Source organism: Poecilia mexicana, unplaced genomic scaffold (assembly GCF_051168715.1).
Source record: "Poecilia mexicana isolate PSO_F unplaced genomic scaffold, ASM5116871v1 scaffold_8, whole genome shotgun sequence".
NCBI lineage: Eukaryota > Metazoa > Chordata > Actinopteri > Cyprinodontiformes > Poeciliidae > Poecilia > Poecilia mexicana.
Genome location: NW_028263377.1, coordinates 22170120 through 22190480, shown reverse-complemented (window position 1 = coordinate 22190480; position 20361 = coordinate 22170120). Strand labels below are relative to the sequence as shown.

The following is a 20361-nucleotide window of genomic DNA, read 5'->3' as shown; positions in this document are numbered from 1 at the left end:
ATTTGACTAGTTTTATGGAGGAAATGTTTTAGTGGTGAATTGCAATTTATTCATGATTTAACAATTAAAAATGACCTTTTCACATAAAACCAGTTTCATTTGAACAGCTTTTCCCCCTTAGTAAATAAAAGTATTGCATCACCATTTCGTATTCACTCAGGTTCTCTTTGACCAATATTAAAATTAGTTTCATCATCTGAAACAAGAAATCTGCATGGGCACCATAAAATACAAAAAACATCTGTATTTGGTTTAAAAACATTTTTATTCAAACATAATCAAGTCCAACTCTTTTCTCATTTAACTCCAAAGACAAGTTGAGCTACAAAAAAAAAGTTTTGTACAAATAAAAAAATAAAAATACAAGGAAAGATGAGGACAAACAGATGGATCCGATGTTTAACAGCTACACCTGTTCTGTAGATTGAAAAGTTCCCTCACATCGGATAATTAAGCACCACGTCCTGTTTCGCCAACTCCAACAACATGGGATCGTCGAAGAACTTGCTGATACTCACATCTTCGCTCAGACCCTGCAAAGAGACAAAGATTATTAGTACTTTTTATTTATTTAAATGCAAAATTTGTGGTAATATTTTAAATTCGAAGGGCAAACAGGCGTGCGGCCGACTTGCCTTGCGTCTTCTGGTCTTGATCATGAACTCTCGGGCCAGGTGGGGGGCGGGCTGAGGCTCGAGGGGCCGGATCACGATGCTCTTGTCCAGCGGGTCACCGGGAACAATCTAAAACGAGCATCAGAAGCAAAACAGACACTCGTTTACCGTTCAACAAACACGTAACGTCTTCAGCGCTAACAAGCTGAGTGAACATTTTAAACGGTCCGTCACGTTTTTCCTGACTCAGCACAGCAACCGTCATCGAAACGGGGGGGAGAGACGAGACGCAAGTAGTGTCACTCCATCAAACGGGACCAATATGACAACAATGCAACGTTTGCAGGATGAGTTGGAATGCAGACGAGCTCACGGATGTTTAAAATTATTCACCAAATCCGCTCTAAGCAGCCTGACCTTCATGGGACGAATGGGATATTCATTGTCATTTGACGGGAGAGGAAGAGGAGGCTTGCGAAGGAATGGGATATGATAGAATAAATAAAGTCTTTCTGAGCCTTGGGGGGAGATTTTGACTGGAGGAAAAGAGGAAAACATAATCAAAGGAGAAGCTGGAGCCCAATCAACAGATGGAAGGGAGCGGCTGAGGACAGAAACTCAACGCGACGCTGTTGGCAAGCCAGTAGATGATAAAACTAATGAGGGAGGCACAATATGGCCTCTTAAGGTTAATGGGCCAAACAAGGCAGTTCAGGGACTTCTTTGTTCTTCTCGTTATCTGGGGCAGCCGAATCAATATGTGCTCGCAGGGATCAAATCTCTCCAACACAAACAGCAGAAAAGAGCCAGATTGTTGAGTGAATTGGGAATGAGCAACTGCAACATGCGTGCTGACTAAGCATTTCGCAATAAGAAATGAATCAATTAATCGCATGATAAATTAAAATGAGTTCAATAAATTCCATTTGCATAATTGTTTGTTTTTCTCTCTCTTTTTTTTCTACCAAAGACTGGATGATAAAAGTTTCCAGTCTGGTCTCTCCCATTACGTTTTTGAACAACAGTTTTGTTCACAGAGAGTTTAATATCCATTTTATTTGTTGTTTTGGAAAAACAACAAGATTGTTTATCACAGTGACTTCTCAATAGCAAGATTTGTTATTGTGACAGGCTTAGTGCTGATTGGTGTTAAATCTCAAGAGAATTTCCTTTAAAAAAATGAACATTTTGCAAGGGATAAATGGTGAAAACCTGTTCCTCTCTGCTGTTTAATAATCAGATTTATCTCAGCAGGAAATGAAATGAAGAAAAATATCTTAATAAAAAGCACATAAAGCAGAACCAAATCTGTCACTGCATTTTATTTTCTCATCTTCATATAATTTAAATAACAATGATGCAAATATTCTCCAGTGCATGCCTGACATAAATAATTCATGTCTGATGTCGCGTCGGATGCTTTCATTTTCACCTACGGGGGCATGAAACATTAGTTCAGATGATGAAACGTGAAATGTTTCCACTCCTTTTCTTTTGCTCACAGATTAATGACTTTGCAGTGAAGTATTAATCTAGCCTAAGTGGAGGTAATTTTCACTGACACAGCTCTACGGAGTGCAGACGCAAACACATGTCAGATAAGAGCAGCCAGACGCAGACAGACACATAAAACTTGAAAAGTAATGAGTCGACACTCGGCTGTAACTCGGGATCAAAAGCCGTTTAACCGGAGCGGCAGACGGAGGCGCCACGCCGGAGCCGCAACGCGTGTTGGTTGGGACTCCCGGCGTTCCCACACATGTTCCCAAACGTACCTCCAAACTTTCCAAACCAGCAAAGGTCAGCTTTCAAAGTATAAATACAGAATTCCACTTTAAACTACCTCAGGCTTTCCATTAGGGCTGCAGCTAACAATTGTTTTAGTAAAGCGATTATTTTGATGATCGATTGGATAAAAGAAATTGGCTCATTCTGAAAGTTTTTCATCCTAACCATTTAAGTCAATTTTATTCAATATTTAAAAAAACACACAAAAATGTAAACAAACAATTCAATTCCCTTTTTGAATAAGAAAATTTACATTTTATTACCCAAGACGCAATAACAGCATTCCTTTAGTGAACGCTTGATTATTTTTACATCTGCAGCTACAAAATACTTCTTGATTTGTTGATTATCATTTGGATGAACTAATTAATGATTGGTTAACAAAAAGTGCTTAACATGAGGTTTTAGTTTTTTACAAAGTGAAGCTAAAACTATGCCACTTGAAGAGTTTTTGTAGAAAATATTTACAGGCAAAAAGGGTTTTTCTTTCATCTTAAACGCAGAATCTATTTTTTTTTTATAACTTTGGCTTAATAACTGCTCTGACTGTGTTGCTCTTTCGGAAAATTGCTTCTTTCAGCGTTTGTACACTTCAGTTTACAATTACTCAGGTACTAAATGAGTTGACGATTACATCAATAATCGATTCATCACGATTAATCAGATTTGCTTTCAATTTATCCTGCAAAAGCTAAAAGAGATGGGATGAAAAACGTGCATGAATGCAAGAAAGAAGGGTGGATCGATGTACTTACAGATAGATGGGTGGAAAATGCATGAATGACAGATATACGATGGGGGACTGGATGAACGGATGGAAAAACACATGAATATATAGATGAAGGGATGCATATTTGAAAGGATGGAAAAATGCATAGATGGAAGCAAGTAAGAAAGAAGGATAAATTGATGGCTAAACATACGAGTGGATAAATGTACCAACAGATAAAACGGATGGTGCAGATGGACAGACAGGTCGATGGACAAGAGGATGACTGAATGACTGCAGTGATGAAAAAGTAAATGGAAGGCTGTGTATGTGGAGAAAAGGAGTGATGGATGGACGGATGAAGGGAAGGACAAACTGACAGAGGAATGAAAACAAAATCCCAGGATAGTTTTATAGTCATTTACATCTTTCACATCAAAAACATGTAGCATCAGCATCATTCTGGTTCTAAGAGACAAAAGTTAATCTCGCAATTAATTTAAACAGATTTCTACTTGCCAGGCTTTTTGTTTTTAGCAATCCAATCCCCCAAGAGAAAGGAGCTGACTGCATGTTAGTGTCCATAAATCTCACCTGCCAGTGGTGGAACACAGACAGCGCGAAGGCCTGACCCTGTGTGTGTGTGCGAAGGTCGGTCTCAAAGCCGAACGAGTCTATGGCCGGGATGAAAGCCTTGATGGTGTACAGAGGAGAGCCGGGTATGGGCGCATCCTGGGTGACGTGACCTCTGATCGATGGCGAACAAAGATTATTTCAATAAGAAAATGAAAAACGGTGAGTGTGAAGCTTGATTTAGGAGGCAGACAAACCTTCTTCTCGCCAGAACGGTGTAGACGGCAGACACACAGTCAGCTGGAGCCTGGACCTCCACAAAGTAATACGGCTCCATTAACCTTGGAGTGGCCTGAAATGAAAGGGTTACTACAGATTAAAGTAGGAAGAAAGGCCTAAAGAAAGACTGTAGCATATTCATGAGAACCCAGCATCACAGTTTAGTTAAAACTCTTCTAATAGAGATAATTAAGCATTTAAAAATAAGAAAAAACAGATTTCAAACACTTTTCAAGGTAAGTTTTCAAACTTTTCCAGCAGCACGCTTTGGAGATTAAGAACGACATAAATTAACAAAAAAAAAGACAGTTTCAGTTCACTATTATATTATATAGTTTCTTACTGTTAATATATTTTATGATAGTATTTTACATTCTATAGCAGGGACAATGTAAACTACAATGTAGCTAAATGTTATATTTTCACACACCGTGTACGCCTAACTGGTCTGAGAATTTTTTTCTTTGCATTTTCCATTAAATTACAAAATAATTACAAATTTTCAACAGCCAAGGCCTAAAATATAAGACAATTAATAATTTATTAATTAATAATGCAAAGGTGAAAAAACGTCCCGCTCAAATTAACCGCTTATACACAACGTACAAAAAGACGTAAAAAAAAAAAATCTCTAAAAAAATGTTCATTTTAACTAACCTGAGAAAGAAACAACTTCAGACATTGAGGGAAAAGAAATCTGTCATTTTATTAGGTGTTTGAAAATATCTGGTTTCAAGTGTAAATCCAAGGGTTGGATTACACTTTCTTACAAAATTGTGCAGCTTGAATATCAAGCATTTTCATTAATCAATTTGGTGTCGTCAAGCTTTGACGACACCAAATTGAAATTCAAGTATTTTAGAGCATCTGAAGCACCAGTAACAAAAACAAAACAAAACAAAAAAAAAACCGATCTGAAAGGCTCTGACCATGAGAAAGGCGGAGTAGACCACCCTCCTGGCTGTGGGGATGACCTGACCTCCTCCTCTGTGGAGAGGCTCCTGAGCGATGACGGCATCCAGGATCTTAAACTTCACATTTCTAATAGCTGACGGGAGCAAAAACAACAAAAAATGTGAATAAATCAGTCCACATTTCATTCGGAGGAAGAGAGTCTGTCCTTACGCTCATCACACAGAGGTCCCTCCCTGGTGCCCCACTGGAATCCCTGAACGATGCTGTCTTTGACTGAACCAAGTAAAGCTTTGTCCACCTGCAGAAAAAACACACAAAGGCTCTGAGACTCTCTGGAAGAACACAATATTTAATCAATACATTCATCAAAAACCAGCAAAAAGACTCATTTTAGTTTTTTTTTTTAAATAACCTAAGGAACTAAAACATTTAATTTCATGCTTTTCCGCTCTCAAATCTCCAGAGTTCTCCATCCATTTATACCTTCCTTTAAACCTATAAATGAAAACATTCAACATGAATTTGATGCAGATAACAGGAAACCGTAAAGCGTGAAGTTTTAGGCACACAACGGGGATCTGCTGGGATGCTGCCAAGAGATGTGGAGGCAGTACTGCAGATTAAATATGATGGGATGTATGAGATGTGTATACATAAAGAACCTTTGCTAAACAACAAAATTGAAAACACATTTTTTTATTCCTGATCTTGACCTGGAAATCATTTAAATTGAGTTTCAGATGGAGAAAAATCTGCTTTTTGTACAAGACAGACAAAAACAAGGTCCATTTAATTAAATTACTGTGGCAAACGCTGGAATGCAAAAAACATGAAAAAATATAAGTAAATATATAAGAGTTGTGCACAAGGTTTCTTGCCAATAGTTTTTCTGACTTGCCTCCGAAGGAAGCGTGTCATCCACGAGAATATTTGGCCCCGTTGTGTCTGGTCCAAAGGCCCAGATAGACCTGGCAGCCAGCAGATCCCAGTCGTACTTCGTCTGGAAGAACTCTCCCAGCTTCTTCCTGCCATGACAAAACAGGACAGTTACTGGTTGGGGGTGGGGGAGTGATGGGAGGTGCAGTGTGTCAACTGGTACATTAAAGAGATTGCTTTATTTGGGGGAGCAACGGGGGGGTTAATGGAAGAGAGGTATGTGCTATTATATGCTGGCAGAACCAGGTCCAGATGGCCTCACAGACAGCAAGCCTCACTCAAGCAGAGGATGCAATCAGGCCCGCTCTTCATACAAGAGGAACGGGGAAGTGCTCGCATGCTTTCAGTGTGCAATTTAATTAGAGAGAGTGAATTAATCAATAAGCAAAAGTGAGGCAACATCGTGGGGGCATTTCTGTGATGCACAGGCAGCCACTCGGCAGCGAGCGCAAAGTTACTGTCGAGCGCCTATATATTTAGCAACTTTAAATATTTCACTTCGTAAATAAGGTTTTCCTCCACTGCCTTCCATGACCGCGTTTAATTGCAGAACCTCGTTTTTCAATAACTGCTCATTAATCCCAGCAAAGGATGAAATGAGAATAAATGGTCAGAAAAGCGCGGAAATGTGGAGGAATTAAGCTGACATCAAAGCAAAACGAGCACATCTGACATGAAAGGCACATTGTATCACCCGGATAATAAAGCAGTCAATTAAACTGCAGCAGCAGCAGCAGCAGCGAGCGGGAGAGTCTTCAGCGGCGTACCTGTTCCACGTGATCTGCACCACTTCGTTCTCGATGTCCTCGGCGAGCCCCTTCTCCAGAGGCTCAGCGATCATGGTGATCTTATTCCTGGAAATCAAACCAATCTCAGTTTGTGCTGCTTTATCTGAGCAGCTGTAATTATCTGGTGAAGCGCCATCAGATCACACTCTTGCCATTGTGTTCAACTTGGATCTGACAAAATGGGGGTAAACACTCACTTTTTGTTGGGCGTCTCAGCAAAGCACTTAAGAGACGACGTCTCAACCACCGTTTCACAGAAGGTCACAACAGGATCAGCAACCTGAAGGGAAAATGTTAAAAAGAGATTTGTTTAAGAAAACCATATCAACAAAAGCATTTAAAAAAAAAAAAATCACTTTTCAACTGCAATAATGACAATAATCCACACACGTTTTTATTTTTGGTGCCATTTTGTTTGCATATGAAACACGCAAAACAAAATTAATTTGATTTTGTAATTTGACATCTTGAAATTGGGCCTCTGTCTCTTTAAGAAGCTTCTGCTCTTTCCGACACTCTGCCTTCAGCACATCGACACAACAATGCTCCTCATTATGCCATTTACAACCGCTCTTAGGAGGAACAGTTCTTGATGAACTCAGCTGAGTTCCTCCAGGTGTTTGCCAATTGCTGCTGCTGCTAGTCTGAAGGAGTTGAGTGGGAGAGGAATTACAGTCTGAGTTTGACGTCTAATCGCAGAAATGATTAGAAGTACTGTGAGCTAAAAGTCCAAACAATCAAAATGATGCAGATGTATGAGTTTGTCTATGTGCTCAGGGCTCCTTTTGCATCAACTATAATAAGTAGCTCCATAATAAGCATCACTTCAGAATACTGTAAATTTTCCTGGTAGACGACAGTGATGACCACGATCAAACGTGGCTGATTGACTCCAACAGATAACAAGGTTGTCCAAATTATCACTCACTGTAGAAACTTCACACTGCATCTTAACAGCTTTGATTCTGTGTCTCTGCACAGAATCAAAGCTCCACCCTATGGACATTGCTCCTTTTCCTGGATACTTCAGGGTGGACGTGTCTTGAAGCACCACCTTCAGTCACTGCGACACTTTGGGAACTGAACCACAACTCTTGATTGGGGCTTGCTGAGCAAAAGGGATGATTATTTTCTCCTTCCATCACTCTGTAACCTTCAGCATTTTGGGTAACTTCCTTTGTGTCCAGTGTGAGCATCTGCTGCTATGAGTCTCTGACCAGCTGGCTAAATGCTGCATTAGCATGTAAAATGAAAGTTCATAACATTTGGAATATATTAGGCAGCAATTACTGTACTCCAGACAGTTCTATGCAATATTAATTTTGAACACACCGCTATAGCAAAGACTATATATATATTTGAGACATATTTTGCAGCCTCTGAAGGTTGTAGTCATCTTTGTTACTCGTCACATTTTTTTAGTTTGATTTTTTTCTTCCACTCAACATTCTACTAATATGCTTCGATGCAGCATTCTATAAACTATGTTTTTTAGCAATTACCTTTTGCAATTCATTTTGCTTGGCGTCAAGCACTTTTTCCTGATTAGGAAAGTTATAACATTACATTTTTGTGTTATTATTGTTTAAACTATCTACGACATAATTTCTTTTCGTTCAGTTATAAGCTGAAGCTGTCTTAGTCCTTGCTTTTTGGATTTAATTGCCAAAATAAATGCCCTTTTCAGTGACAATCTATTGTAATTAAGATTCACCTGCAGTTTCTTCCTAACCAACCTAAAATGTTGTAGTTACGCAATTATAATGAGCATTTTTACGTACTTTAATGTCGATTTCTGAGTACATCTTCCTCAGATCATGCATGACACAATCCAGGTAAAGCTCTCCTGTCCCTAAGATGACATGCTCTCCAGACTCCTCCACCTGAAACACAGTCAACACGTCAGTCAGCTCCAACACACCAAAGTAAATAAAATGATTCGACACGGCGACGGTGCTCAGATGTACCTTTGTGGTTAGAGACGGGTAGCTCTTGTTGACTTTCCTCAGTCCGTCCAACATCTTGGGAAGCTCGGACGGGTTGACGGGCTCCACGGCGATCTTGATGACCGAAGCCGTGTTAAACTTTAACGGCCTGAAAATCTGAGCCTGTTGGAGAAAGAGAAGTTTCTTCATTGTGGTTCATAGTTCTAAATATCTTTTAAAAAGCTTCTCAGTGATCCCGGACCTCTTCGTTCCCCCGTGGTTCTGTGATGGTGGCCGTCTTCACGATCGGCTGGTCGCAGCCTTCGATCAGAACCCAGTTTCCCGCAGGAACTCGGTTCACTTCGATTTGGTATCTGAGAAGGTGGAAGAGGCTGTGAGTCTACCGAGCAATCGCTGACTTCGGAGCTTCATAAACGAGCGAAACCGGGAGGTTACCTGGCAACAGAGATCCAGAGGCGACCCACAGTGCAAATCTGCGAGTCTTCCTCGTCATCCAGCGTGTAGTTCTCTCCCAGAACCTTGACCGGCTGACCTGCCTGAATGGTACCGCTCAGAACCCTGCCGAAGGCGTGGAACTGGACTCCATCCTCTGTGCTGTACATCTTAGTGGTGTGGCACATCAAGGGACCCTGAGAAACATCAGGAAGTAAGAAGACGAGACTTGAAACTAAAATAATGTTGTTTTTTATTTTTTGTTTAATATATAAACTTTCCTGTAAAGAAGATTGTACTAAGCCATGAAATGACTCACATCAGGATCACATTCCGCCATGGCTTCTCCCAAGTCAGAGTCCAGTCCTCCTGTGTATGTGTGGTCTATCTTTATTTTAGCACCCTCTTGTGGTGAGGGGATGTGTTGCACACACATGTCCACAAAACCTGCAACGAAAAACAAAAAATGAATGGTTCAATACGACAGGTTACCGACACATTTCTCATGGCACTTATAGTTAATGCAAAATTAATGTCTGTATTAAAGAGCCACAGAAATATATATATAAAAAAAAATCTCTACCAAAATTTCCAGAAATCTGAGTCCTTATTCAAGCTAATTTTTTAAAGAATAAATAAACAAAACCAGAAGATATCTCGACAGTGGCCAAATTTTAAAAATAAACCAGACATAAATAACAGACTGTCAGGAGAGAAAAAGAGGGGAATAAACAAATGAATGAATGAAGAAAGGTCAGACTGGAGTGAACTTTTCCACATTGTAGCAGCAAATAAAGTGTGAAAATATACATATTTCCCCCACAATCCTTTCCATATCCATATTTATCGGCACCAGGAGAAAAACTTCAATCAAATCCAAATGAAGCACAAACGTCAGACTCCGTACCGGTGAACTCTCCGAAGAAACGGTTACAGACCAGCCGGAGCAGAGGCCTGATGTTCAGCTTCAGCTCCTCCTTGGTCAGGTGGATCCCAAGTTCATCCAGAACCCGGGGCAGGGTGGTGTCCACATCCCCAACCACCTGGACGCACACACAAACAAACCATTTGGGGAAGGATCACACACAGGAGGTTTGAACAGAGAACTGAGCTGCTAATCTTCATGGAAACGAAAACAAACAAAGCGAGCCATTTCGAACCTGTGAGAGGATCTTGTAAAGAGGCTCCAGGACAAACTCCACAAAGCTGCGCTGGGAGTTACTGGTGGGAGCCTTCTTTGTGAACTTACGACTAAACAGAGAACAAAGAAAAAAAGAAAAAAACATGAAAGAAGAGAAGAGCTGCACAGATTTTAGCAGAGAGGCTGAGTGCTCACGTTTTGGGGTTGAAATAAATGTCTCCCCAAAGCCGCTTTGCAAACTCGTTATAGTTGATGTCACCTGGAAACAGGAAGGAGACAGGAGTAAGTTAGTGCAGTTTTCTATTATCCACAGTGACGGGGAAAGTATTCACGCCCTCACATTTTACTTTCTTGCTTTTCAACAGATAAAAGCCCCTTTCTTTACAAACAAAATACATTAATTTGTCTTAAAATGCAACAAGACAGACGAGCAACTGAACTAAAAGTTGCAGATTTTATGTTTACTCAGGATATGTTTTGCGTAATATTCAAGCATGTAGGGTTATTTGAAACGTGTAAAACAGAACAAGCAAACAAACAAACAAACAAAAAAAAAAAATCAGCATGTTCATTGATAAGATGTCTCACCGTAGGTGTCTGAGTAGATCTTGGCGAAGGACCCCAGGGTGAAGCAGATGCTGTACTGAGAGCTGGCGAAGCAAACGTTCCCGAGGAGCGGAGACACCACCAAGTTCTCGTCTGTGGAGTAAGTACTGAAAGACAGAGGGAACGTCACAAACGCAGAGCCGGGGAGTCTAAAGTCTTTTTATTTTGAAACTCAAATGTTGTTTTCATGCTTTACTTTAAGGCTTGCAGTTTCCCCTGTTAATCAAACAAACCAGAATTACCTGAGCAAACCGTTGACCTCGTCCACAATGTGTCGAAGTTTATAATAAGCATCTGTTGGCGGCAGTTTGAGCTCGACAATGAGCCGGTCCACCTTGTTGATGCAGATGGTGATGGCCATGCGCTCCTGGACTGCATGTTTGATCAGGCGCTCCGTGTTCAGCATCACCTGGTCAAAGAACGACAGAAGATTGATTCACTTATTCTAAAAAAAAAAAAAATTGAAATAAAAATGAATAGCCCTCTTAGGAAACGTCGACTCACTCCTTCAGCTGCATCGATGAAGAGGACAACTCCATCGGAGATCCTCATGCTGGATGTGACCTCATCAGAGAAGTTCACATGGCCTTTTCAAGGAGACATACTGTCAATGTTTTGTTCATTTTTAAGAAAACAACACAGATAAACATCTTAATCGAGCTAATATACAAGACCTGGTGTATCCATGATGTTGAAAAGGTAGGATTTTCCTCTGGAGTCTGGCAGCACCATCGTGACTGGAGTGCTTTTGATGCCGACCCCTCGCTGATAAAAAAAAAAAAAAAAGCACCAGAAACGATGAAGAAACAGACACAGTAATAACCCAACAGATTTAAATATATACTCTCTGGTTAATTAAAGACAAATATGAATGAAGGGCTCACCTCCTGCTCAGTGAAAAGGATGTCTGTGTACCGGAGCTGGGGGGGGAGGGGAAAAGGTCAAAATCCACTTTGGGCTGCAGTTGATTTCAACACATTCAAGTGAAATTGAGGCAGAGAACACTCACATCGACATCATCCCTCTTTCTGATTTCAGGATGAGTTTGCTCAATCAGGCAGTCCACAAAACACGTCTGAGAGGAATGAGAACATTCGTCAGGGCGAACAGAAGCTCCATGATATTAAGTGGAAAAACTACATTGGACGTGATATTAATGTTTCACGCAAAGACATTTAGTTTTTTTTTTTTCCTAACACTGTGACAAGCACAAATAACTTTCTCCCCTCAGGTGTGTCTCCAGCTTATATAGCAACCTTTAGCAGCGCAGCAAAGTCATAAACATAGGCCCTCGTTTTTATTCTAGCTACATATATGTATTTTTTGTCATTTAAACTTGTTTCTTGAGCAAAATGCCAAGGACAATCCCCCAGCAAAGAACAGAGCATGATTTGAGAGAGCCAGCAGCAGCTAGACAGCTGCAGCTAACCTTGCCGTGGTGGAGGTGACCACAGAGGGTGACGTTACGGATCAGCTCGGTACCGTCCATCAAATCTGCCAGAAACCTGCGCGGACACAAAGGATGAAAGAGACGCATGTCACTCTGCTGCATTCTGAATCGTCGGCATTTTTATCCGCATTTAACGGGCTACCCGACTCACTCCATGTCATAAACAGTGGCAGGTAACTCCTGCTCCATCAATGTGAACTGCTTGTGCTTGACTGGCTTGATGATGGGCTCTGAAGAAAAGGGAAATAAGGAAACACTGATGAGCATAATGTTTGTCTTCTTTTCAAAGACAGTATTCTGTAGCTATGTTTAGAGCACATTAATTTCAGAGTAACTTTGATTGCACAAAAATTATCTTCATATACATTTGATGTTTCAATAAAGGTAAAATCAAAATAAAATTAATACAAAACAACAACAAAATTACAGGGCAAGAAAAATGCATAATAAACATGAAAAATATGAGATCTCAGAGAAATTATATCTCTAAATCTTAGTTTTTGTAGTGTTTATAAAAGCAGAGTGATAAACTAATTGTCAGACTGGGAAGCTTTCACAAAGTGATAAATCAGCAAAAAATTGTCACAAAACCAAAACAGCAGAACAAGATGAGTCTGGAAAACAAACTTTAAAAAAACGTGTGACATCTTTAGTGTCATTTTTTTTTGTTTTGTCTATAGATACAAGCGAACAAAAATTAAATCAAGCTTTAAATTTCCATCCCCAGAACAAATACCTGCACAAGCCTGATTGTGCAAAGAGCAGTGTACAGAAAAAGAATGCAACTGGCAGATTAACAGGGAATACGTTGATAAAAGCGAGAGCTGGTAAAAAGTTTTTCCAAGACAAAATAAGGCATCAAACTCACTGTGATATACTTTGACAAAAGAAACTACTCTTCAAGAGCAACAAAAAATGGAAAGAAATAGGAGTCAGAGTTTGTGGCAGGACTGTTGAAAAGGATCAACTGAATTGCATGACCAACAAACAGTCTTCAATTGAGAAATGAAAACAGTATATGACAAAACTCCATCTTGTACCATTTGCCCACCAGAAAATTACATGACAATGTTGATGAAGAATATCGTTTTTCACTAGTAAAGTCAGTTTCTCAAACAACTCAAGCAGGAAGCAAAGTCTGGAGATACAAACACTGGTTTGAGTTTTCCTTAAAAAATAGTGCTTTGATTTAGTGATTATAAATCCCAACACACATGAAACTACATATTCTTATTTTCACATGTTTTTATTCACCAGATAGACCTCGTCTACACACATTTCTCAGTGCTTTTGTAAACAAATTCAGAATCTAGTCAAAGGAAGCTCTGCAAGGGTACTAAAAACAAGCTGCTCCAGATAATAAAATGGGACTCAATCCTTATAAAAAATATATATATATATAAAATTCTTCATCTCACCAGTAAGCGGTTGTGTGTCTTCTTCCTGGACAATAGTTTCCACTTCCGGCCCGTAAACCTCCTCTGCTGTGGGATAGTATTTCTTGTCCTCATGCAGGACCACCTCCATGCCAGGTACGTTCTCATCCTCATTTGCAGGCTCATCTTCTTCATCTTCATCCCCCTTGAGGAAATAAACACCATGACAGGTTTTCCACTGAAATCTTTAGCAATTACAAGTAGTATGAATTTGAAACATACCTCATCAATGTCCCTGTCCTCTGCATCCAGATCATCGTCATCGTCATCAGAGTCCAGCTCTGGACCGATGTAATTACCAAACTCGTCATACAAATCAGCCTCCATCTTCTAGAAAACTGCAAAGGAAATCAAATATTTAGTCTTGGGCTCATGTTGAAGAGAACACAGCAGCTCTGAGAAGATTAAACTTTTTGAGACTGAAATGTAACAGATATTTTGTAATGATAAATGTTAGGGGTGAAAAATATGTAAAACAAAAAGCTGGAACAACCAGGTTGTGTAAGCCTCCATTAAAACTGTAGAACTTTTCTTTCTATACATTTTTTGACAACTAACAGTAAAACAGAACTGCGTGAAAACAGATAGATAGATAGATAGATAGATAGATAGATAGATAGATAGATAGATAGATAGATAGATAGATAGATAGATAGATAGGTTTCAGTCTCCTACAGAACACAAACACATCAAACAACAATCTATCAGTTTGTAAAAATATGCAAATGAGTAAATCTTAGGAAAAAGCTACAAGTACAAATGAGCTTTATTTCAGGTTCATTAATTCAGTACTACTGAAGTGAGAGCACAAAAAAATCATACATTCATGTTACATCATTTCATCTGAAACGAATTCTCCCATAATTGTACAGTTTCTTACTAAATATAAAACATATACAAACTTTAACTGGTATTTGTAATTCATACATTTACGGTTCTTCAAATGTGTACAGTTTTAATAGTTTTAAACGTTTTCCGTGCAAAACAAGATAAATGAGTGGAAGTCTGGCTATAATAGAGATGATCAGTCAGGCTGTACCACAACAGCTAATGCTAACACTGATATTCTCGCGACGGTTTACAGTTCCCGGTATTTAATTTACGAACGTTTCTGACAGAAAATAAACAAAAAGGTTGACAGGAAGAAATTCGGATCTTTTTCAGGTAATATTTTATCAAATAGCATATTGTCATGCTAACGAGCTAAAAGGGTAAAGATTTGAACGAGCTGCAAGCTACGTAAGAGGTACGTTGCTGTTCAGAGTTAGCAAGCGATAGCATGCGGATCCCAACTAAATCATATATAATACTATAAATACGTACCTTTTCCGGATAAAACACGGAGACTTAATATGAAATCCAAAACAATAAGTTGACTTTTATAGACAGTATACAAATGCTCATTCAAATAGCGCCATGCGTATGAGATGCAACTGCCGTATATCCTCTTCTTCTGGTGTTTAATGGCGGATGGCAGATCTTTAAATGCCAATGCTGCCATCTACTGGACTTGAGGATAGATGAGAAATGTACATAAAAAGTGCCTGGATTCGTTTACCTTTTTTATATCTTGACATTTTATTTTATTTTATTTTATTTTATTTTATTTTATTTTATCAATCCCTCAAAAAGACTTTATATTGTACTGTTAATATTTAATCTGTTCGGTGCTTCTTTAAATTGTAATCTTTCTTGTTCATATGCAAGAACATATGAACAATCTATTTAGCCATGAAAACGCTAAACAGATTCAGGCATATTATAGTGATCACATTTATCTGTCATATTAAGGGGTTTCCAGTTATTTTAAGAGTTTTGTTGAGACCTGTATAACCTTTTCTGAGACATATGAAAATGTATTCACTGTTTTTTTACAAGCCCCTCAAACTTCTGCACAACTGCCTTATCCTTTCCCCCAAGATTTTAACAGAGTTATCAATTAACTTGTATTCAATTTTCCTCATTGGAATTTGAAACTCCTTTTTAATTATTGTCATTTACTGTTTATTCCTAAAAGAGAACATTCTTGTAGAGATGAGATTTGTAGTTATCCTCTGACACCACTAGATGGAATTAGACATTTGCCACCTCATGTCAACTAAACCAATTTTTCTTGGTAAAATAAAACTATAACAAAATAAATAAATGATTGTATATTTACATGTCCAAAATATGATATAAAAAAGTTGGATGTTATTTAAGAATTTTTCCAGCGTTAAACTCTTCTGAAATATATGTATTTATTCACGTTTTCAGGACATATTTTTTTCAGAGAAGCATTTTAATGTTTTTTTAAAAAACAAAATCATGTCTAAAACGTTTTTTTTTTTTTATGTCTGGCATCCGAGATATTACAGTCACACAAGAGGTTATGCAAGACTTTTTGGAACTGCCAACATATTTATTAGGATTTAATCAAGAGAATTTAATCTAACACCTGTTAGAATCTGTAAAAAAAAAATAAATAAATAAAAAATAAAAAGATTGAGACACAAGCACTGTTTCAGGTTATGGCTTTATTCCTGCTGGTGGTATTTCATAGGCTGGGCCTATACACGGTACAGACAAAACAAGATAACAGACAAATTACAGAGATAAAAATAACATTTCATTTACAATATAATGCATCTCTAAATTAGACAAAACTCTTAAAATATATGGTGATTTAAAAAGAATAAAAAAACAGAATAAAAAGACAGTTTGGTCTGTATTAATGCCCATCACCTCTAGGTGGCAGTGTTGTCAGGTTGACGCTATAATTTACAAACCCAAGTCATATTCCAATTGTGCTGTTTCTAAAAAAAAAAAAAAAAAGCACAACTATAATATTGGGGAGAAATAAATGAATGACATTTCGAATCTTTTAATCGTTCCACATGTAAACACAAACAACTCCTAAATTAATACATGAGCGGTAATATCGTAATATCGTATTGCATTTTATGCAAATACTTTTCCAAGCTCTGGCGTTTTCTTTACTTGTAGAGATGGTATACATTAGATTCTGATTTCATTCTCATTTAAGTTTAGCTGAGGAGTTCACAGCCTGTTCTTGTTATAGGCTTTGGAGACCCTTAACTTTACTCACAAAGGTTTCTTATTGCTATTAGAATTATATTTTTTACGAGTTTCACTTGAGAGCGTGACGTTAAAAAGTCTATTTATTGGACTAATTAATTTTCTGCTCTCCCATCTAACTCTCTATTCCGCCACTAGTTTCCTCAATCGCGTAATCACATCTTCCCCGCTGACCCAAGGCACTGTGACCGCCTTGAACTCCCCGGGCATGGCTTCGTGGGTTTCTGTGATGAGCCGGTGCATGGGGAAGTCCCTGCGTGGGAAAGCCACGTCTCGGGGCCCGAGCGAGAGCGCAGGACAGAAGTCGTTGGCCCCATCCCCTACATAGAAGATCCTCTGGTAAGGGCGGCCGCGCTCCTGCGTCCTGCGCGCCACGTAGTCCCTGACGACCACCTGCTTGCACATGTTGTCCGGGCACCGCTGGCACTCGTGGGAGTGGAAGGGCCGCAACACCAGCCGACCGTTCTTGTTGAATGTGGCCGGGTTGGTGAAGATCCGGTGGAAGAGCTGGCGCACCCCGGCGCGTCGAAGCCAAGACTCGATGAAGAAGGTGTTGGCGTCAGACACCAGCACCACCTCAAAGTCATGCGCCGACCGGTTGCGCAGGAACTGGAAGAGGGTGAGCATGCCGGGGGATGCGGGGATCTTCTCCATGATGCTGCGTAAGTCGCTCTCGGTGACGCCCTGCTCCGCCAGGTAGGCCAGTACTCTCTGCATGTACTCGTTGTAGCGGCCGGGCTGATAGGTGTCCTTCAGCCAGCCGGGCAGGTACTGACCCGGGGCGGCCTGCACCACCATGTCGTCGCTGGTTTCATCCACGATGGTTTCATCGAAGTCAAAGAAGATTATGAAGCGTTTGTCCGGGGAGATGGAAGCAGAATGGGAGGCCATGATGCCTGTGTGCCTGGACCTGTGCTGCTCCTCTTCACCTGGGGGCTGAGGGGGGACATAACAGCAGTTGAAGACTGAATCCCCCATGACTGACCAGCTCCACTCCCCTATGTCCCACAGATGAGAATAATAAATAACAAAAACAATAAGTAAATCATAACTATATAATATAAAACTTTTAAGGAATCAGGAAGGTCTAAGGACTGATTAAATAGCACAACTGCAAATTGCAAACCTATGCAAATGGTTTGAAGCAAATTCTTATGTATATTTTGCGAACAAAGCGGTTAAACTGGGTCCCATACCTTGAATTGCGCCCACGGATCTCTTGACCTGAATCGCAGAGGCTTTCAAATTGTGCGGCTGGCCGAACCTGTGTGTGGGGAACAATTGGAGTATGGAGTTGCATTAAAAGGCAAAGGAAGAAAGTATTACGTTTTCAATTGGAAAACTAGAGGAACGACTTAATAAAATAAGTCAACTGGAAATTGAATAATGACGTGCAAAATTGGCTGATATGAATTTTAAGCTGGTCTAAATTATCTAAACGATTTGTCGACCTATTCTCAGGCAAAAAAAAACAACAAAAAACATTATTTCTTCAAAGTATAGGTACCAATCATTGCAGGCAATCTAAACGCTATTCGAAGAAAAAAAAATCTAATAAATCACAATAAGCTCTAGCTTTTTTCAAATATTTAAATTATGATTTAAGTCAGAAAAAGAAGAAGGTTAAAGCCATAAATGCATCACCAGCACTGGTTCCGATCCCCCGTTGTCAGGTTCAATCCGGTCTCTTTGGTTACAGAAGGCAGAGTTACAGCAGCAGCCGACCCGCGGCTCACGCACTTTTATCTGCGGAGCCGCTGTGAGCGTGCCCGCGGATTCAAGTCCGCCCATTTAATAGCAGCCCACAGTGCGCGTTCACGGCACTTTCATGAGATGAGAGGGTATAGGCAAAGAAGAGAGAGGGGGAAGGAAAGCAGGAATATTCTGTTGGATGAGGGTTCTACATATTCAAAGATCCACGTTTTTGTTTTTCCAAGTGTCTATGGTACATGTAGCCTTTTATGTAATCTGTTCTTGTTCAGCAGATTATCAGCTTTATCTCTTGGTGAAACATTTACAGTTCCTTGCAACAGTATTTTTGAACTTTTTCACATTTTGTCCCTCTGAGTCGAGTCTTAGAACTGCTATCTATTGGAATCATAGCGTCATGTTCGCTTTACAGATCCAGCTTTCCGCATCTAGAAACTAGAACTATTTTGACATTTTACTTTGCAAGATTGTCCAAATTTAGATTGGAGAGTCTCTGAAACCATTAGTTTAAAGATCCATTCCTTTAAGGTTTGGAGCTTTGGACATGTTTTCATAAAAATCACGTGAAAGGGCCGCTCTGGCCTTGTTTTAAGTCTTTTGCTGCCTCTAGCAGGTTGAGTTCCCGGATTGCCCTGTACTTAAATCCACCACTAAACTCTGACCAGATGTCCAGACTCTACTGAAAAAGACCACCCAATCAGCATGTTTTAACATTGTGCCAGTCTTTTTATGGTGAAATGTTTTGGATGTTGGCCAACAGATTTCATTTTGATCACTTCTGTAGAGCACATTCCTCATGTTTGTTGAATCAAACTGCAAACAAGGGCTCTCATAGCTTTATTATTACCCCTCTTCAATATAGAATACATTTTGTCAATTGAGCAACTAATTGTTTCACCTGAGCTGTAGACCATTTGAGTTCCTCCAGAGTTACTACAACTAATGAATTAATTGTCAGTGTAGGCGGACGGCCACATCTTAGAAGATCTGCAAAGGTATCATCCTCTTGCCTTTCTCTGATAATTGATTGAATAGCAAAGCAATGCCTGAGCTTCTAGGATAGTTATTCTATGGTCAACTGTCTCTCAACTGGCCACAAGTTATTTAATCCTAACTGAGACAATGAGTACCTCTTACACCCTCAGGGGGGTATAAATAAATTTAAACTTAACATTTTGGGCAAAACCTTTATGCGGAATAGTTTTTGAAAGATCAAAGCCTCTTTTAGCGGATAATAAAAAATAAAAAAAATTTAAAGGCACGTGGAGCCTTTGTTTACAGAGCGAGCCGAGGTCGTGGCAGCTGGACCCACCGGTGGGTCCGTCGGGTTCTAGGGGTTTTAAACAGCCATGCAGAAAGACATCTTGTGGTTGTGGAAAAGATGTTGGTCTGTTCAAGAAGGGTCAACTTATTGGTGTCAAGCAGAGAAAACATCTAAGGTGATTGCAGAAACTACAAAAACTGGGCTAACAGTTGTCTAAGAAGTGATGAGTATGTTCGTAAGGATGTTTGTCACTTTTTTATACTGAGAAATATACTATTATTCAAGCGTCTTCTGAAGACAGTTGGTTTCAATAGACTTTACTTTGGGTATTTCAGTAAAGGAGGCTGAATACAAATGCACACACCCCATACTTCATAAGATAAACATAGTTATTTTATTTCCACTTGACAAGTATGTCAAATATGGAAAAGGATGGGCTGTATAACTTTTGTTTGGGCGAGCACAAAAAAACATGTAGATCAGATTTGCAGAAAAGCATCCTGAAACAGGAAGCAGTTCCAGTTTGGAGGCTTGTAACCTAAGTAATAAAATCTGTTCTGGTGCTATAAGAGATAAAAATTTACAATGCTACTTTTAAATGTTGCCGTAAAACCCCCCCAGTGATTTCAAAAATCAATCTTGGCCTCCTTTTAGATTGCTGATCTATATTTAGTTCAGCAGGGCCATTTTAACGGT

The 20361-nt window shown here is 39.5% G+C and overlaps 2 protein-coding genes across 3 annotated transcripts; both read right to left on the bottom strand.

The window, feature by feature from the left end:
* Nucleotides 1–246: 246 nt before the first annotated feature.
* eftud2 (elongation factor Tu GTP binding domain containing 2) lies at nt 247–15322 on the bottom strand. Its single transcript, XM_015000289.2, has 28 exons — nt 14937–15322; nt 13836–13951; nt 13596–13758; nt 12329–12407; nt 12157–12232; nt 11737–11802; nt 11612–11647; nt 11402–11492; nt 11232–11314; nt 10970–11136; nt 10710–10834; nt 10317–10380; nt 10141–10231; nt 9888–10023; nt 9300–9427; nt 8984–9177; nt 8790–8901; nt 8570–8710; nt 8384–8485; nt 6800–6882; nt 6582–6668; nt 5777–5903; nt 5089–5176; nt 4893–5011; nt 3942–4036; nt 3706–3859; nt 636–743; nt 247–533 (listed from the first exon to the last, which is right to left on the bottom strand). Exons 2-28 carry the CDS (start codon nt 13938–13940, stop codon nt 438–440), a joined length of 2916 nt encoding a protein of 971 aa, XP_014855775.1. The 5' UTR covers nt 13941–13951; nt 14937–15322; the 3' UTR covers nt 247–437.
* A 787-nt stretch (nt 15323–16109) lies between these two features.
* Nucleotides 16110–18580, bottom strand: phospho1 (phosphoethanolamine/phosphocholine phosphatase 1). 2 transcript variants are annotated; one of them, XM_015000290.2, is made up of 3 exons: nt 18336–18580; nt 17888–17955; nt 16110–17689 (listed from the first exon to the last, which is right to left on the bottom strand). In XM_015000290.2, the coding sequence occupies exon 3, from the start codon at nt 17667–17669 to the stop codon at nt 16815–16817; it is 855 nt and encodes a 284-aa protein (XP_014855776.2). In that variant the 5' UTR covers nt 17670–17689; nt 17888–17955; nt 18336–18580; the 3' UTR covers nt 16110–16814. The 2 variants fall into 2 exon arrangements, with proteins under 2 accessions (XP_014855776.2, XP_014855777.2); XM_015000291.2 differs by having other exon boundaries at nt 16110–17627; nt 18336–18577.
* Between the last annotated feature and the right edge of the window lie 1781 nt (nt 18581–20361).